We start from the raw sequence: 20,380 nt of genomic DNA on the forward strand, positions 1-20,380 counted from the left end.
CTGTGCTCGGCAGGACTGGGTAATTATGTCTGCCTCAGACCATCACAAGTTTGGGGCACTTGTTACTATTAGCAAGTGTTACGTCTGCTATCTGAGCCTGACCTATACGCAACAGACGTAAGTTGAACTAACTACAGTCCATGTTATGAAACGCGTCTAGCCTTTAACTTTGACCTTCGTTACAACACAAACTGAATTTTATAAAACAAGGATACCGATATGTACAAAACAAGGATACCGGCAGAAGTCGTACTTTTTCAGCACCGCTACCGGTGTTGTGCCAAATTGTGAGTAGTGACCCCCCTTTGTGACGTAAAAGATTCATTGGCTGACGAAAGATTGACTCAGCATAAAGCTTATTGTGAACTTAGTTCGTACAATTCGTAAGACCCAAGAACTGTGTTTACTGTGTTTATAGTTCTTACGCATAAAACAATTTTTTTATTGTGGTAAATCAACATACACTGCGCATGCTAACTAGGGATGGGCCGATACGAACCCAAACCCGAATAGATTCGCCGAATATCGCCGTTATGGAAGATCCGGGCGAACACGAATACCAACAATGGCGAACCCGAATACAATATTACTTACAAATTTACTGACTTTCGTAAAAAATGATGATCTAGTTTCCCGACAATGCTAAACAAGAGTCAGCGGTACTTACAATGAAGGTCATTTTCCTAACGATTTTGCTTTTTCGATTGATTTTTAAATACTACTTTTCGAAAGAAAGCGATTTGCTTATCGATTATGTTATTCTAGAAGAAAGACTTGACAAATTTTGGAGGAAATTTTATTGTTTGGTTCTAATGCGAATAGATTCGGGATTCGTTCGTGTCGACCTTCATGATATTCGGGTTCGCACTAATCCGAATAATCCTTCTCGCGACACATCCCTAATGCTAACTATTATAAAAGTAAAATTTAACCAACTGCTGTAAACGACATTTATTACGTCACGAAGGGGATCAATATTTGGCAGAGAGTCACCATTTGGCACAAGACCGGTACGGTACCATACAAAAAAAACTCTGTTTCTTTTTTATGGGTATAATATCAGCAACTGTTAGAAACATCTTTTTTCCTTTAGTGTAGAGTGTTACTATTATGCAATGTGTATTGTTACCAAGCGTAGAAGTAAGTTAAGACAAAGGCAGGAAGGGTATATAAAGACCTGTTTCAGAAAAGAGGTGCGGTATTACCCACCACACATAGGTGTAGTGCTGTTAATATGAAATAGCATGAACTTTGATTTAACTTACTTGTTGTTTTGGAATGTAGCTATAAATATAGAAACACGTTTACTTCTGAATTCAAGTTAAGATTTTGTGCAACAAATAACATATAGGCCATATAAGTTAGTCGGTAACATATTTTCTGACAGCAATAGTCCTGTTTCAAAGTTGTATTTTTTGATGTTGTTTCACATTTTTCTGTCCGATTTCTAACTTTTAACAAAAAATTCAATTTTAAAAGTTATTAAAAACATTCGTCAATATTTAGTCCTCGATTTTTCAGGTTTTATCTTAAAATTCTATGAAAAATGAAAACCATGAATGTACTCTTCATTGTAGCAGTTTCAAGTTATTTGTCAGGTATCTTAACTCTAACCTATCAATGCAGCAATATCTTTTATTCAAGGCATGAACTTAAAGTTTCATAAATAGCATATGTAAAATATTGACTTCAGATGACGGTATTTATATACAACGGGTACCATAAGTAATCCTAACAGTGTATTCGTATTAATAATATGTAGTCGTATTAATAATATTTTTATGTAATTCAGAAATTACAATGGGTGCTCACTGGACATATCACGGTAAGTAAATTTCATTGATCTTTTGGTTTCGTTAAAGTTGCTGTTTATAGACATCATAAGATTAAACCAGAGGTGTGCAACATGCGGCCCTCATACACTCCAAAATAAGCTGTTCGGGTCAAAATTTTTAGTTAATCGTGCAGGGTCGTTGTTTGGCTTTTGACTTTATTCTATAATTTCAAATTGATGTGACTTTTGCTGCAGATTTATACCCAGGTTTGCCATACCGTCCTTATTTCTAAGATTTGTCCTTATTTTGAAGGTCTGTGTCTTAGAAAACTCCATTGTACTTATTTCTTGGAAATGTACCTATATGGGACTTGCGTCCTTATTTTGTCTTATTTTTAGGACAACGGTTCCAAATTGGGCATTTAGACACCTTTAGTATACCATTTTGTACCAAAGAGATACAAAATTCAAAATTAAGAACATGCAAATCGTGTTTTCGTTTTTTGTTGTATTTTTTTAGAAACATCGATTACCTTCCATTGTGCACTGTTTTGAGGTAGTATTCTTCGTTCGTTCCCTAGTTGTCCTTATTTTTAAGTCCAGAACGATGGCAACCCTGGTTATAAGCCTGTAAAGATTGTGATACTATACCATATGCTTATGCAATTTTTACGTCACTATTGGCAACATAATCAACGCTGTTGTTAGTATTATTAGTTATCTTTGGTTACAACTTAGTTCAAAAAGACAATATTTCAAACGTTACACTAATTACTGTAACAACAATATTTGAGATATGACTTGGCAGTAATAAGATTTTTATGTTTTTAAACACTATGCGAGCTTGTACATATAATTAATTATAATTGAATGCCTGTAACCGTTGCAGTTTTCATAACCCCTAAAACTTAGCTGGTTGCATGTCCCTGGTACTGTAAATGTTTTCTAACCAAACACAGACATTCCTGCCTGGGGAACGCACTATCCCCAATGCAAAGGTCAACATCAGTCACCCATTGATATTAAACACGCTGATGCAGTTGTAGATAAGAAGTTGGGTGAATTCCGCCACGCCTTGTTTGACGTGCCTTCTCAAAGCATGTTGATAAAAAACAATGGACATAGTCGTAAGTTTTCGCGTAATCATGCAAAATTAGTTTACTGTTTCGAACAATTTTGGCAAAAACTGCATCGCTCTTTCCTCAGTTCAAATTGATTTGACTAACGGCCACAGCATCAACGATCGCAGCCTTCTTCCTGGACAATTTAAGGTCTGGTGTGCTGGTAACAGAAACAAAACATGACGTAACGTGATTTTAAACAACTGACATAATTTGTTGTGTTCAGAACGCATGCATTTTAAGGCCATTTTATGGCAACTATCAATGCAAGTGTATGCGACGTTAAATTCTCCTGACCATGAGTGACTAATTGTACAGGCGGCACAATTCCACTTTCACTGGGCAGCCCCTAATGCATTAGGATCAGAGTCTAATGCCAAGGGATCGGAGCATTTTTTCAACGGCAACCAGTCATGGGGTGAGCTTCACATCGTGCATTACAATACCAAGTATCCGGATCTTGGAACGGCAGCAAAGAAGTCTGATGGTTTGGCTGTGCTCGGGTTTTTTATAACGGTAAACGCTTTTCTCTTTCTGCTCGCTGTGTTTATTGATAAACATTGACACTTTAATATCTAGTGATTTAGTAGACAGTAGATGCCACGTATATACACTGTAACTTGGTCTGAAGAAAAGCAGTACAGCCGGTAAACTTCACAAGGTTAGCTCTTTACGTATTTTCCAGAATGATTATCCCCAGGACAACACTGCAGTAAAACGCATATTAGATCCTGTAACTGCTAGGCAAGTTAATTATAACACAGAAAACAAGACATACGCAACCAGTTTCTCGCTTGAAACCTTCTTGCCAAACAACCTAACAGTCTACTACCGTTATCAGTAAGTGTTTTTGCAAACAGTTGTTGGACTGCATTGATACACCAACTTATATGTTGACATATTTCTTATAAAACGTTATTGTCCTAAGATCTAAATGTTTTGCGAGATAAAAACTTTTCTCATTCACCAGGGGCTCTTTGACGACTCCCGGATGTTATGAGAGTGTAGTGTGGACCATTTTCAATCAACCAATTCGGATCTCACGCAGACAGGTGCGATCCATATAGATTAGGTCAACTTTCTCATGGCACTGCTTAATTTATCTGCAGTATGCCTACGTTTACTATCAAAATAGTTTTGTGAAAACAACAATCAGAATTAATTTTTTTATGTTTTTAGGCAAAAGTATTTGAAGAAATGGTTTTCGAAAGCAAACGTGATGCAAGCGACACAGTCCGGATAAACGGCAACTTCCGACCTGTCCAGGACCTCAACGACCGAACCGTGACTCGTTCTACTTACTGCTCAGGAGCTGGTTCATTCTCCATGCCCATTTTTCACTTTATTGTCTTGTGCGCCACCGTTGTTGGATTGATTATTGTGCGCTAAAACTTGCTGTAAATATTACAGCGTTATACACGAATACAGAAACGAATATGAATATAACACGGATATGTTGTCCAGTAAAAATCCATTTGTGAATTGTTTCGCAGTACACAATATCAACGTACAATAAAAGTAATAACTGGCAATGAAATACTGTATTCAAGGGAAAAACATGAACATCAAGTAGTGGTAAAATGTTATTAGTTGCAAACAGTGCAAGGGAGTAGTGAAGAAGTAATATTATAAATTCTGATAATAACATTGTCCATAAGCATAATTACAAACTGTTCTTAAAATCACAAACTGGGTGTCAAACGTTTGGAAATATTGTACTCCCAGATTTCTGCTTGACAAAACTAAAACAATACACAGCAAAGTCGTAGTATATGAATGATAAAATTAACTTTATCTTGAAGCTGTAGCGTTAGAAAAATATAGGTGTGAAAATACTTCTTTGTACCCAACGATATTTAGAAATGTATCTTAATATGATCAAGCAACATTGTGAGCTGGAAATAAGTTTAAGTAACTCGTTTAGTGAAGAACCAAAACGATATTTACGTCACGTCCTTAAAGTGTGAACGTGACCTCGCCACGACCGTCCAGGCGTTAGTTGTGGCGGCGCAAAGTTTGTCAAGACGCTAGATAAATTCACTGGAGTGACAATGACCGAAAAATTTTCAAAATTTTTGCACCACTATTCACCATCACGATTATTGAGCACAACTAGTCGACTATCCTTTAAAAATAGGTTCATTAACTTAAATAGCTTAGTTATTTCACTTATTCGCTTGCATATCGCTCGGTTAAAATCGCTTTGCAGAAACGTAGTTGTTTTAACACTCATGCTGAAATAAATCTTAACAATAAAACATTTTGCTAATATTACAAAAACAACTGATATACTAAGAACGCAATAATTCTGTAATTTTAAAAATTTATTAAAACAATTCACTAAAGCAAATAGCTATCTTTATCGCCTCCTTGCGGAAGTTGAAATATAACTTGTAGGATACTTCTTTTTACCAAACCAAGTGTCAAGATTTTGAAACTGTAGCGAACAAACCAACAAACAAACTGCATTGCGTATGCTAAACTATCTAGCATACATTGTGATAGAAGATATAGCCTACATATATTCCTATAAATTTCAAGTCGTTGTACATATAGGATACATGGCAATTATACAACAAATTATTCCGACATCTATGAGACAGGAAAGAAAAAATATATCAGTTCAAACAACGAAAAGTACAACAAAATAAAACTTAACAGCATGATGATAAATCACTTCGTATAAAAAGCTTTAGAAGCAGTGCATAATGTCAGGATTATTTACATTAATGTTTACTCTCTAGTTTATTCAATTCATTACCTCAAAGTGACCAAAAAAGATCAATCTGATGTATTTATGCAGGTGCAAAATATTTTATTCGCATCAAAATTGGCACCTGTTAGAATTAATCAGTTTTTCAGCTTTAATTTCTTTCTTAGTGGGCTTTCTATGCTTAAAACGTTATTTTCAACAGCTGAAACAAATGGAGTGGAAATATAACACGTCAAGAATTTCCTTTTTTTATTTTACTTTAAAGACATCTAGGCTTAAGCAATTCAGCTTAAGCATCCAAGAAAAAAGCGTTTTATGGTGACCAACTTATATTTCTACAACAGCACCAACATTTCGAGCTAAAAGTGTCTAAGTAGGAAATATCAAAAGCATAGCGCTAAATCATAACAGCAGAAGCTTAACGTGTAGTGCGCTATGTTGACACCAAGAGGTTGAAAACTTAAAAAATGTTTATAAATAACTTTTTCGTATAACTGCATGACATGCCTTTGTGACAAAATAACATTTCGCATCGTTGTTTATTTGTTTTTCATGTGTTTTCCCACGCTTCTATTTTGTTAGTGTTGTGTCACCCTGATTTCTTTTGTCCACTGTCTTATTTGATTTTGTTTTTTTTGGCGCCTCAGTGTTTCGATGTGGTCGAACGCGTAATCATTGCGTGCTCTTTTTCGATTGGTGTCCCGCATTTGCTTCAGGCGTAAGTAGTTGCCTTCCTGAGAAAAGGTGGCCTTTGAGTCAGTCTACGTTCGAGTGTTCAGAGCGAGGACTTGTCCTTTTATGGTCTCTCGGGTCTGCTGTTGCTGTTTTTATTTTATTTTACCAACTTATTTTATATTTCTGTTCGTACCTTTAAGCCCCAAACGGAAATGAGTTTTTAATCTCTCATGAGAATACAATCAAGGTGCATTGCACAACGTTCGTTGGTCTTGAGTGGACCGTGAAAGCGGTAAAAAACATACCTGGCAGAAGAAAATCTGTAAAACTTTCATTGAGATTGTAAACAATGCACTATGCAATTTGATGATTAGTCTGAAACCAATCAATGATTCCATTCACATGATTATTGATACGTTACTGTATAACGATCGGTTATACAATCATTAATTTCGCGGATGACTGAAACGTAATTTCCTCATGAAAAATTATCGGAATGAATGAAACGTTGTCTAACTTTAGGCAGAAATAAATTGTGTACGATCTATTATTTCTTTTTTTGCTTGCAGACTTTTATGCTCGAAATTTGATGGAATGACGTTGGGTCGTTGTGCAAAGACATTTAATCTAAAATTTTCTATACATTGCTTTAACGTATGTAGCTTAATTGTTTAAGGTTGTGGTTGCTTTGTCTTCATGGAGGCACAAAATAATGAATATCAAATGCACTTGCGTGCTGTAATCAACGAGAGTATAGCCACTAACAGGTATATATATATACTGTAGGCTAATAGCGTTGATATAATTAAGACCACCACTCTTGGCGGTTAACGTAACTATAGCAACCTTCTGATACAATAATTAGCAACAGAATAAACACATCTTGCCTCATGCTGATGCTCACCTGTTTTTTAGTTTTACAATACTGGGTCGTTGTGAAAACGATAAAAAATAATCAAATGAAACCGACACGCAGTTTAATATATCACAAGAGCTTTTTGTCAGATTGTGCTGCCAAAGATGAAAGCAGCCGAACACTTCCTGAGAATAATCATTTATTAATTTGCAATTACAACTTTTTTATTAATCGGAATGTCAGGATATAAATCAGGACAAAACCATAAACAACAGTGCCACATTTGCGTAGGCTAAAGCGAAGAGATTTATAACACACTGCACATTTAGTCAAACCTGCCTTGTTAGCAAAAGCTCTTGTGCTATTCCTCTGCATACGTGTGTACAGGCTGCATTATATGTCGTAGTTGCACACGCATAAAATAGAGGGCTCCAAGCTTAGTCCGGTAGCCCGAAGAAAGTTGCCGTAAGAACACAAATGTTTCACTAGTTCATGCACTGTCACCTATAACATTTCTAGGCTGAATGTAATCAGCACAGAATGCAGCTGCCCTTTCATTATAACTAGAGGCAAATTTGCGATACATCTTAAAAAAAGTGTTGTAGGTAAACGCTTAATACATTGATTGAAAAACTTTTGTTTGACACCGGGACGGCCGAAAAAACATAGATGCTGCATAATTGGTTAATATGGGCGGGCCATGTTGATTAGCTCAGCAGCTTTATAAGGGGCCCACCTTAATTTCAACGCTGGTAGAATACTGGGTTGTTGTGAAACGATAAAAATAACCAAGTGAAACCGACACGCAGCCTAATATATCACAAGAGCTTTTTGTCAGATTGTGCTGCCAAAGATGAAAGCAGCCGAACACTTCGTGAGAATAATCATTTATTAATTTGCAGTTACAATTTTTTTATTAATTGGAATATCAGGATAAAACCAGTGCCACGTTGCGCAGGCTAACGAGAAGAGATTTATAACACCCTGCACATTTAGTTAAAAAAGTTAGCTGTTAGCTGTTAGCAAAAGCTCTGATATATAGCGTTTACAAAATACTATTGAAACGTTTTTGCGTTAGACACCAGGCAAGCATAACAACGCAGAAAGTTTTACAAAAAAATATCTGACTGAGATTCTTAAAAGCATTGGACTGAGTTGGGAAAGGTTATAACCTATATCAAATAAAATATTTTAAAACTATTTCTTCGTCATTTCAGAGATATTTTGAATATTGCATACAGACATATAGAAAAACCAGTCATGATAATTGGGTTCTGTCTCTCCGTGCTATGCTTCTTCACTGGTTAAATCGGCTTTGAAAATTACTATTAACGCTAAATGATACTTTATTAAATCGTGTTATCATGATTTGTTGCTGTTATGTTGTTATTGTCGGGAATTGAAATATAATAAAAGTATATAGGCCTAGAATTCAATATTTAACTTCTACACCAAATGGAGCTATTATAACAAGTAATTTTCTGTGTTGTAGGCCAGACTGCTGGCAGTTCGTGGGAATACAGTTCCCCGGAAAGCTGGTCACGTGAGTATCCTGCATGTGGCGGACGACGACAATCACCGATCAATATTGACACGTCAGAAGCAGAGTCGTCCTGGATTCTGGAACGATTTCCAAAATCGCTTTTCTCTGAAGAACCAGAAAAAATGACGTTAAAGAACAATGGACATTCCAGTAAGAAGCTCGTTTGTGCCCAATTTGCGCTAGAAATTTTTGAAGAATAAGTTTCCTATTTTTATTTTACTTTTTCAGTTCAGGTCGATTTGACTGGTGGTTTCGTCATTGACAACGTGCGTCTTCTATTCGACAGATACAAGGTGGTATTTCGACCACAACAAACTTCCATTTAAAGAAAAAATCAAACAAAACTTTGACAGCCAAAACGAAATGTGATTAAATACCATTTAATTTTAGGCTGTCCAGTTTCATGCCCATTGGGCAAAATCAAACGGAAAAGGATCGGAACATACAATCAACGATAAACGATATTGGGGCGAGCTTCATATCGTACTTTACAACACCGACTATGAAGATTTTGAAAGTGCGGTTAGCAAATCTGATGGTTTGGCTGTGCTGGCATTCTTTATTTATGTAAGCAACTTATTTAGTTTAACTAAGGTACTCTAATAGGATACTTATTACTAAAACATTTTAGTTAAGTTCCATTGTAGGTGCATTTTGGGTTATGCATTATGGTTGTTTAACCCAAACTTCACTTTCATTTCATCAAACTTTTTATAGCTAACTACCCTAAGGAGCTTAATCTGTACTTCCTTAAGTTTAAGAATCATGATTGTTAGAATCAAAACGTTGCGAAAAATCACAATGCATACTGAAGCGAAACATTTGCCGTCTTTGGTAACGAGAATGAAACATCTGAACCTCGTCGTCATCGTTTGAGCTTTGGAGTTTTTTAGCTTCCCAGATTAAATGTTGAAGCAGGTATTGTCATCCAGAACGGGTAGGACGTGTGCTCCGCTTGAATCACTGTCGACAGGGCAGTAAGATAAATGACGTAGTTTGCTGTTTGCTTCTCCGCACAACGATCGCAGGTTCCCTGTCTGTGATGGTTTGAGCGGAATCGACCGATTCAAATGCGCTAAATCCGCGCCAAAGCTAGCATGTGAAAAAGGATCTGCGGAAATCTGCATCGGGAAGACGTTATACAAGGTTTGGCAGAGCCTTCCTGCCATTCCGCATTCCATTATGGCCTAGAATCCGCCGGACGGGCCATACTAATGACATGCCACATTTGCTGTATTAGCTAACAATGCGACTAGAACAATTGTGTAAAGTGTCCTCTAAAGAGCGTTTGATAAAATAATGTTCGTGCACAATCGTACTGGTAACTTATTTAACCTATTACGCAGCTAGATGATTTCATATTCAAGAACAGTGGATTTGACAAGATAACGCAAGAACTCTCCGATGGAAATGCTAAATATGAAGGAGAAAGCGTAGAAATTTCCCCTTTTCCTATTGATGACTTGTTGCAATGGACTTTCCTGGAATCGTATTACCGTTACTGGTAAGGAATTTACCCCTATTTGTTGTAATTGCTGTATGATGACGTACTTCCTGTTAGTTTTTGTTGTAAGCGAAGAAAGTAAGTTTAGACTTGTTTATAAATGAATGCCTAGTAGATAATCTCTGTGTATAATCGAATAAATACTGTTACAAGTTGCCTTAATCATTAAGTTTTGTACAAGTGTATGTTTGTATCAAAACTTTTAAATGCCATACATGATGACAGGGGCTCCCTGACGACCCCGCCGTGTTACGAGAGCGTGACATGGACTGTTTTCGAAGACCCAATCTGCATTACTCGCTCTCAGGTTTGTTTCCATTGCTGAAGCTTACACTACCGGTTTAACGTCTCAGTCATGATATTTTTATTATATTTCAGGCAAGAGTGTTCGAAGAAATGGTCTACGAAAATGAACGTGGTCACCATCATGAACATCTTTACAACAATTATCGGCCAGTCCAACCACTCAACGGACGTACAGTTTATAGCTTTGACTATGACGACTGATACAGACGTGCGGAATTTATTCGCCTCAACTCAAATGCCTTAGGATACTGCGGCAAATAAATTGAATATATGAGAGCGTTTAAATGTGTTTATTATTTGTACAACAAAACGGCTAGTATAGTTATTTATGTACGGTACAGTATATAGTACACCAATGCAGTTAGGAAGTTCAAAGGTTATTTGCTCTTGAAAAAACTACAGCTTGTGGATAAGTAATTAGTTTAAAGTAAGAGCGGTTGTTAGTGACTGAAACGATAAATCAAAGACTTTTACACGTACTTTGTGCTGGCTTTTTGACAATAAGCTGTAACGCTGTCCAAACGAAGGTTTAACTTTATAATTGTCGGCATTGAACAATTAGTCCCCGAATGAGCATCCGATTTCACAAAAAGCAAGGAATTGCAGCTGTAGATCAGGTGTTCGTTAAATATCAAGTGTGGCTGATGTAAAAATGTTTAAAAAAGATGAACTCCATCGACAAAAGCAAATGAATGTTCATAAAAAGCACCCATAACCCAGCATGCGCCACGATTCCAACGTACGAAACCGAGTGAGATTGACTGGTGTCTTCACAAAGCGTTGCATTATGTTCACACTTTTTACACATGCTCATTACTCAGAGTATAGGTTGCATTCTAAAATGCATTCCAGGTTCATTTCCTTAAAATGATTAAATCAGCATCACATGTAGTTAAATATATGAAAAAAAACTAAGATAAAAAACAACTATTCCAAATAGCGTACGTTTACTGTGATTGCTACAATGGACGCAAATCATATAGGACGGAAGAATTTTTTTGCATAAAGCTTCGTGCGTAATAATAAAATTAGTACACAGTACATCTAATTGTTTGAATAACTCACAGCTGTATATGTGTAGGATAATCACTAAGGCATTTCAGAAGCAAGTGTAAAATCATTTGTATTTGATAAAGCCTATTAAAATTTTCTCTTATATGTTTATCTTATGCTGCAAAGCGCAAATAGAAGAAATGACGTTTTGTAAGCTGTGGGTAAAATGAGTATTTTCCTGTTTCCTATTTCTTGTTTTGTGTATGCTTTCCGTTTTCGTCGTTTTACTCAATTTCTTGCGAAAAGCTTTCCTTCGTTTTAGGAATTTCTCTCATTCATTTTACTGTAAATAACCTTCGGTCATAGATGATTCACTTTTGTTGTGTAGAGTGCATGAGGATTGATTTTGGTAATATCTCAAGTCATACTGTTCACACAAGTTCGAAGCAGAAGTTACATCCGAGTATACTTTATGCGAATGATTAAAACATTATTAGATATAAGTAAACATGAAACCACAAACACATTAATCACCCAACCCATTAGTAACAAAACTCTGTGAGCTTGAAGTACAACAGCAAAAAAATAATTTAGTCCGAACCACACATTCATAGCTTTTACGCCATTCTGTAAAACCACAAACAACTTTGCCATGTTACAAAGGGAGACATAAAGAGATATATTAATGTATGCTAAGGTACGAATTTTATTAAATCTGCAATCGATAGTTTTAAGTAATTCAATGTGTCTCCCCAGTTTAGACTACGAGCATGGAATTGTTTTCTATTTTTTTGGAATTGGTTAGTCTGAGGTCAGCCTCATCTTCAAATCTTTTTAAGATCAGTTTCAACACGAGAACAAGCTGTTTAAATTGAACCACCGCAACAAGCAAGAGTCAGTTCAGCTCATTTGTTTACGCCTCTCCGTATAGTTCACCCTCAGGTTGAGGTAAAATCTTTACCCGGCAATGAGAGTCCGGTTCTCTGTTTCAGTTTTGTCCCAGTAATCAGAAGTTCGACAGCGACTGTTTAAATGTGTAACTGATTCCAGCCGACAAATTTTATCATAAATGAATATAATGTATCTGTCTTCAAACATAACAGAAAGAATATGTATACTTTGTATACATGTTAATATGTATATTAATAACACTCAGAGCAGTAAATCAAACCTTACAAAGTAATTTTAAACTTTTTGTAAAGCTTTATTTTAATTCAATTTTATCTTTAATTCGTTGCAAACAAACGTTCGTTGTTTGTACGTATGAACGTTTGTATACTGCAAAGTGCAAATAGAAGAAATAATGTTTTGTAAGCTGTGAGTAATATGAGCCCGTGATAATTAATATATACGGGCTTTCCTCTATTGCGTTTGTTTTCGTTTTCCGTTTTCGTCACTTTACCCACTGCTAATTAAGAAGCTCACGTCTTCTCCAATATATTTCAGAGAACCTTCTCTCATGGCTGACACATTTTCGCTGGTAGAGTGAGAGTTGGTTTTGGTGATGTTTAATGTCGCGGTATGTTTCATGCTTCTAGGCTGCATAATGGCTGTAGTTGGGATTCTGATTATTAGCAATCAATCACCAGGCTTATGGTATATATGTTTACCGACAAACAAACATCTCAACTAAACAACATAGTTTTTTCAGGTTTATTTTAAGATCTGCTAAAAAGAAAAAATCCTACTGAAAACATGAATGCACTTTTCCTTGCAGTAGTTTTGAGTTTTCTAACAGGTACTTCAACTACAGCCTAATAATGCCATGCAGCAATTGTGTTTTATTTATTTAGTGGAGTTGGTGGTTTGATTAGTTAATAGACCAACTTTAGACGATTATTGGTAAACTACAGTAAAAACTATTACATTAAAAAATAAAGCATATAGCGTGCACACTAAGCTAACATTTTTTCCTGATAATAATTTAGGCTCAACATTGGGTGCAACTTGGTCCTACGACGGTAAGAAAGTTTTACAAAAACCTAAGCAGTTTATCAGTTTCATTCACTTTCTTTTATGCAAAAGTTTGTGTTAAACTTTAAATTTATCTAAACGTCACTTACCTTTATGCAGATATCCCTTCTTGGGCAACAAACTATCCTGCATGCGCAGGGGACCTACAGTCGCCCATTAATATTGTGTCCGATGATGCGGTCGTAGATGCTGACCTGGGCAATTTCAAGCACGCCTTGTTTGATAGACCTCCCCAAAGCATGTTGTTAAAGAACACCGGGTATACTCGTAAGTCTTCGCGTTATTATTATTAAGTTAAGTTATGATTTAGTTTTCGCGTAGCTGCTTGTATGGAGTAATTTGTTCAAAACCAGCTTTGTTTATTTGTTTAGTTCAAGTCGATTTAACCAACGGCTACATCATCAATGATAGCAGCCTACTTCCTGGACAATTTAAGGTGCGGTTGCACGAGGGACGGAAGCAAAATAAGACATTTTACTTAAATCATATCCACAAAGAACGACTGTTTCAAATAAAAATATATCTTGTTTTTATGCAAATATTTGGGCATAGGCTTTGGCTTTTTAAACAAATATAGGCAACTATAAAGCACATAGACCAGATAGAAATTTTAGGTAATGCTTCTACTTGTGTACAGGCGGCGCAATTCCACTTTCACTGGGCCGCCCCTAATGCAGCAGGGTCTGAGCATTTATTCAACGGTAACCAGTACTGGGGCGAGCTTCACATCGTACATTACAACACCAAGTATCCAGACCTTGGAACGGCAGCTAGTGAACCTGATGGTCTGGCAGTGCTCGGATTTTTTATGGCGGTAAGTATGGTCTATAATTCTATATGATTGTTGGTGATTTAGATAGTTTTCTGACTCCAGAGTTAACTTAGACTAAAAACAAGTAGCATGCATAATGATGAAGTTAATATTATCAGGTATTAGTCTGTTTTCAGGACGATTATCCCCAAGACAACACTGCTGTAGAGCGTATAATACAACCGTTAGTTGACGACCAAGTAAATTATTACAAAGAAAATGCGACCTACTCAGCCACTTTCTCAATGGAGACATTCCTACCAAACAATATATCTGTTTACTACCGATACCAGTAGGTTATTTTTAGCTAACAGTTGTGCAACATCCCATTTAAAGTGTTTAACCTAAGAATAAAGATTGGTTATAAAGTATAACTAGTAAGTGCAAATTGCTTGTTTTTACCAGGGGTTCTCTGACGAATCCACCGTGTTATGAGAGTGTGGTGTGGACGGTCTTTAGTAAACCAATTCGTATATCACGCAGACAAGTAAGATTTTTTCAGATAAATTTTCAATTGTGTTGTCTTCACTAGATTAAGGATTTTGAAACTTTCCAACAATTGAACTTCGTGTAGAAGTACATGCGTTACAGTCACTCAAGTAAAAATGAACCTGTAAAGCAAGCACAAGACATTACTAAGGAGTAAACTGGCTGAAATATCATACTGTGTATTAACAGGCCAACATATTTGAGACAATGGTCTTCGAAAACGCCCGTGGTGCCAACGATACTGTCCCTATAAACAACAACTACCGACCGGTCCAGCCCCTCAACTACCGAACCGTGACTCGCTCTAGCTATTGCTCGGGGACCGGTTCATTCTCGATGCCGACTTTCCATTTTACCGCTTTATGCGCCACAGTCGTTGGATTGATTACTGTGCGCTGAAATTTGTGCGCCCACTAACTTAGCCAAGCAAATAATACACACGTATATATAATATTATAAAATTAACCTATACTGTATCATAGGTTTGAAATATGCTTGCTGCAACTGTTCGGTATATAGATATTCATTCATAGTAAATGGAACGAAAACGCTCGCACATTGATTGATATTAAAAACTCGTGCGTATACAGCTGCATTGACATTTCAACATAAGCTTTTGTTTTTCTTACTCATTTAGTATAGTGGTAACACCTTCATTTATGCCTCAGAATATTCAAGCTTGTCTTATGCGTGGCATATGCAGTTTGCTTTAACGCAAAATGTATGATGCTAAGTGTTATGGAATAAAATTTAATATATTCGGTTACGGAAACACTCCAAGGCATTGGTGCTTGTTGTCTATCGCAGTAAAGACAAGTTATTTGAACTTAACTATCGATTCAACCACGGCAAGCGGCCAGGTCATGCATATTCATGATCAAAAACTTCCAATAAAAACGGCCAAACAAGGTCTTTACAAAAACCTGACTCCAGTAAGCCTAGAGTTATTCTATCTCTGCTCAGAGGCAGTGCCCCTAACCCATGCTGATCGGCATTTACCTAAGAAATATATCACCAAGAAAGTCTCTGCAGTATGGGAATGAAGGTAACCTTGCACTACTACACCCTTACAAAAGCTGGTCAAAGGTGGTGAAGTCACTCTCCGTCATCCGTCATGGTTTTAGTATCGGAGTAAATAAGAAAGTATACAGCCTACTCAAAAGTATGGATAAAACTGCCACATTCTTCCATCTCAACAACAAGAAAGCTAGAGGCCAACTGCTTGTACTCATCAATGGTTTGTTCCTGACTGCCATGTGAACCTTGCATTTAGTAGCATTAGTAGCATTAGCCTCCGCAGTGCCACTGAATAATTATTTAGATCCAGCCTTGGGTTACATACACCATTAAGTTTAAAGCTAACCTAACTATCACCATGTGGAGAATTAGTGGATACTTATGCCCATTCCCACTGGTTATCGCTGCGGCCAGATAATGGCTAGACACCAGGTTTAATTGCCAAAAAAAGCCATTGTGTTTTGTCTCTTTTTCCCAGTTCGCATTTTGAATCAGCCGATTTTAAGGAGGCACACAGACGCTCTTTTGAGATATCTCTCAGTGTCAAGTTATGCCTGTGCTTTGGCACATATTATTTGCCAAGAAAATAATACCAAATTAGCCACAGTCTTGGATCAGGAACAGTTCAACAACATATATATAGAGCGTAATATCTTTCGTTACGTTATGCAGTAACCCGCTTATTTGGCACAGATCCCCATAACTGCACAACATATCGTATATTTCTGCCCCATTCTCCGACCTCCAAACTCCAACCTCCAACCACAAATGAGTATGCCTCAAAACATGGTTTAATGATTGTAGCGTTCAAGAACAGTGGATTTGACAAGATAACGGAAGAACTCTCCGATGGAAATGCTAAATATGAAGGAGAAAGCGTAGAAATTTCTCCTTTTCCTATTAATGACTTGTTGCAATGGACTTTCCTGAAATCGTATTACCGTTACTTGTAAGATATTCACCCCTATTTGTTGTAATTGCTGCCTGATGACGTACTTCCTGTTAGTTTTTGTTGTAAGCGAAGAAAGCAAGTTTAGACTTTTTGATAAATGAATGCCTAGCAGATAATCTCTGTGTATAATCGAATAAATACCGTTACAAGTTGCCTTAATCATTAAGTTTTGTACAAGTGTATGTTTGTATCAAAACTTTTAAATGCCATACATGATGACAGGGGCTCCCTGACAACCCCGCCGTGTTACGAGAGCGTGACTTGGACTGTTTTCGAAGACCCAATCTACATTTCTCGCTCTCAGGTTTGTTTCCATTGCTGAAGCTTACACTACTGGTTTAACGTCTCAGTCATGATATTTTTATTACATTTCAGGCAAGAGTGTTCGAAGAAATGGTTTACGAAAATGAACGTGGTCACCATCATGAACATCTTTACAACAATTATCGACCAGTCCAACCACTCAACGGACGTACAGTCTATACTATAGACAGCTCTAGACTCTATAACTTTGACTATGACGACTGATACAGACGGAATTTATTCGCCTCAACTCAAATGCCTTAGGATACTGCAGCAAATAAATTCAATATATGAGAGCGTTTAAATGTGTTTATTATTTTTGCAACAAAACGGCTAGTATAGTTATTTCTGTACGGTACAGTATATAGTACACCAGTGCAGTTAGGAAGTTCAAAGGTTATTTGCTCTTGAAAAAACTGTGGATATGTAATTAGTTTAAAGTAAGAGCGGTTGTTAGTGACCAACACGATAAATCAAAGACTTTTTACCGAATTTTTGACAGGAAACTGTAATGCTGTCCAAACAAAGGTTTAACATTAAAATTGTCGGTATTGAACAATTAGTTCCCGAGTGATCATCTTTTCGATTTCACGAAAAGCAAGAAATTGCAGCTGTAGATTAGGTGTTCGTTAAATATCAAGTGTGGCTGATATAAAAATGTTTAAAAAAGATGAAATCCATCGACAAAAGCAAATGAATGTTCATAAAAAGTTTGTACAATTCCAACATACGAAACCGAGTGAGATTGACTGGTGTCTTCACAAAACGTTACATGATGTTCACACTTTTTACACATGCTCATTGCTCAAAGTTTAGGTTGCATTCTAAAATGCATTCCAGGTTCATTTCCTTAAAATGATTAAATCAGCATCACATGTAGTTAAATATATGACAAATAACTAAGATAAAAAACAACTGTTCCAAGTAGCGTACGTTTACTGTGATTGCTACAATGGACGCAAATCATATAGGACGGAAGAATTTTTTTGTATAAAGCTTCGTGCGTAATAATAAAATTAGTACACAGTACACCTAATTGCTTGAATAACTCACAGCTGTATGTGTAGGCTACTTGCTAAGGCATTTCAGAAGCAAGTGTAAAATCATTTGTATGTGATAAAGCCTATTAAAATTTTCTCTTATATGTTTATCTTATGCTGCAAAGCGCAAATAGAAGAAATGACGTTTTGTAAACTGTGAGTAAAATGAGTATTTTCCTGTTTCCTATTTCCTGCTTTGTGTTTGTTTTCCGTTTTCATCGTTTTACTCAATTTCTTGCTAAAAGCTTTCGTTCGTTTTGGGCAATGTCTCTCATTCATTTTACAGCAAAGAACCTTCTGTCATAGATGATGCACTTTTGTTGTGTAGAGTGCATGGGGGTTGATTTTGGTAATATCTCAAGTCATGCTGTTCACACAAGTTCGAAGCAGAAGTTACATCCGAGTATACTTCCTGCGAATGATTAAAACATTCTCAGATATAGTTAAACATGAAACCACCAACACATTAATCACCCAACCCATTTGTAACGACACTCTGTGAGGTTGAAGTACAAAAGTTCAAACTAATTTAGTCCGAACCACACATTCATAGCTTTTACGCCATTCTGTAAAACCACAAACAACTTTGCCACGTTACAAAGAAAGATATAAATAGATATATTAATGTATCCTAATGTAAGAATTTTATTAAGTCTGCAATCGATAGTTTTAAGTAATTCAATGTGTCTCCCCAGTTTAGATTACAAGCATGCGATTGTTTTCTTTTTTTGAATTGGTTGGTCTGAGGTCAGCTTCATCTTCAAATCTTGTTACGATCAGTTTCAACACGAGCACAAGCTGTTTAAATTGAACCACCGCAACGAGCAAGAATCAGCTCATCTGTTTACGCCTCTCCATATAGTTCACCATCACGTTGAGGTAAAATCTTTACCCGGCAATGAGAGTCCGGTTCTCTGTTTCACTTTTGTCCAAGTAATCAGAAGTTCGACAGCGACTGTTTAAATGTGTAACTGATTCCAGCCGACAAATTTTATCATAAATGAATATAATGTATCTGTCTTCAAACATAACAGAAAGAATATGTATACTTTGTATACATGTTAATATGTATATTAATAACACTCAGAGCAGTAAATCAAACCTTACAAAGTAATTTTAAACTTTTTGTAAAGCTTTATTTTAATTCAATTTTATCTTTAATTCGTTGCAAACAAACGTTCGTTGTTTGTACGTATGAACGTTTGTATACTGCAAAGTGCAAATAGAAGAAATAATGTTTTGTAAGCTGTGAGTAATATGAGCCCGTGATAATTAATATATACGGGCTTTCCTCTATTGCGTTTGTTTTCGTTTTCCGTTTTCGTCACTTTACCCACTGCTAATTAAGAAGCTCACGTCTTCTCCAATATATTTCAGAGAACCTTCTCTCATGGCTGACACATTTTCGCTGGTAGAGTGAGAGTTGGTTTTGGTGATGTTTAATGTCGCGGTATGTTTCATGCTTCTAGGCTGCATAATGGCTGTAGTTGGGATTCTGATTATTAGCAATCAATCACCAGGCTTATGGTATATATGTTTACCGACAAACAAACATCTCAACTAAACAACATAGTTTTTTCAGGTTTATTTTAAGATCTGCTAAAAAGAAAAAATCCTACTGAAAACATGAATGCACTTTTCCTTGCAGTAGTTTTGAGTTTTCTAACAGGTACTTCAACTACAGCCTAATAATGCCATGCAGCAATTGTGTTTTATTTATTTAGTGGAGTTGGTGGTTTGATTAGTTAATAGACCAACTTTAGACGATTATTGGTAAACTACAGTAAAAACTATTACATTAAAAAATAAAGCATATAGCGTGCACACTAAGCTAACATTTTTTCCTGATAATAATTTAGGCTCAACATTGGGTGCAACTTGGTCCTACGACGGTAAGAAAGTTTTACAAAAACCTAAGCAGTTTATCAGTTTCATTCACTTTCTTTTATGCAAAAGTTTGTGTTAAACTTTAAATTTATCTAAACGTCACTTACCTTTATGCAGATATCCCTTCTTGGGCAACAAACTATCCTGCATGCGCAGGGGACCAACAGTCACCCATTAATATTGTGTCCGATGATGCGGTCGTAGATGCTGACCTGGGCAGTTTCAAGCACCCTTGTTTGATAGACCTCCCCAAAGCATGTTGTTAAAGAACACCGGGTATACTCGTAAGTTTTCGCGTTATTATTATTAAGTTAAGTTATGACTTAGTTTTCGCGTAGTTGCTTGTATGGAATGATTTGTTCAAAACCGGCTTTGTTTATTTTGTTTAGTTCAAGTCGATTTAACCAACGGCTACATCATCA

The 20,380-nt window shown here is 36.4% G+C and overlaps 3 protein-coding genes across 3 annotated transcripts; all 3 read left to right on the forward strand.

Moving 5' to 3' along the window:
- The first annotated feature begins 1,519 nt into the window (after positions 1 to 1,519).
- Positions 1,520 to 4,325, forward strand: LOC143469465 (carbonic anhydrase 2-like). The gene is made up of 8 exons (XM_076967160.1): positions 1,520 to 1,598; positions 1,793 to 1,825; positions 2,734 to 2,901; positions 2,981 to 3,045; positions 3,214 to 3,411; positions 3,581 to 3,735; positions 3,866 to 3,947; positions 4,075 to 4,325. The coding sequence occupies exons 1-8, from the start codon at positions 1,547 to 1,549 to the stop codon at positions 4,282 to 4,284; spliced, it is 963 nt and encodes a 320-aa protein (XP_076823275.1). The 5' UTR covers positions 1,520 to 1,546; the 3' UTR covers positions 4,285 to 4,325.
- Positions 4,326 to 8,399: 4,074 nt separating this feature from the next.
- On the forward strand, positions 8,400 to 9,502 carry LOC143469429 (carbonic anhydrase 2-like). Its single transcript, XM_076967124.1, has 4 exons — positions 8,400 to 8,442; positions 8,632 to 8,832; positions 8,911 to 8,975; positions 9,073 to 9,502. Exons 1-4 carry the CDS (start codon positions 8,400 to 8,402, stop codon positions 9,283 to 9,285), a joined length of 522 nt encoding a protein of 173 aa, XP_076823239.1. The 3' UTR covers positions 9,286 to 9,502.
- A 3,583-nt stretch (positions 9,503 to 13,085) lies between these two features.
- On the forward strand, positions 13,086 to 17,327 carry LOC143469430 (carbonic anhydrase-like). Its single transcript, XM_076967125.1, has 11 exons — positions 13,086 to 13,223; positions 13,414 to 13,446; positions 13,559 to 13,726; positions 13,831 to 13,895; positions 14,097 to 14,273; positions 14,408 to 14,562; positions 14,676 to 14,757; positions 14,949 to 15,153; positions 16,581 to 16,725; positions 16,951 to 17,032; positions 17,104 to 17,327. The coding sequence occupies exons 1-11, from the start codon at positions 13,181 to 13,183 to the stop codon at positions 17,254 to 17,256; spliced, it is 1,308 nt and encodes a 435-aa protein (XP_076823240.1). The 5' UTR covers positions 13,086 to 13,180; the 3' UTR covers positions 17,257 to 17,327.
- Positions 17,328 to 20,380: the final 3,053 nt, after the last annotated feature.

Source organism: Clavelina lepadiformis, chromosome 8, assembly GCF_947623445.1.
Source record: "Clavelina lepadiformis chromosome 8, kaClaLepa1.1, whole genome shotgun sequence".
Lineage (NCBI taxonomy): Eukaryota > Metazoa > Chordata > Ascidiacea > Aplousobranchia > Clavelinidae > Clavelina > Clavelina lepadiformis.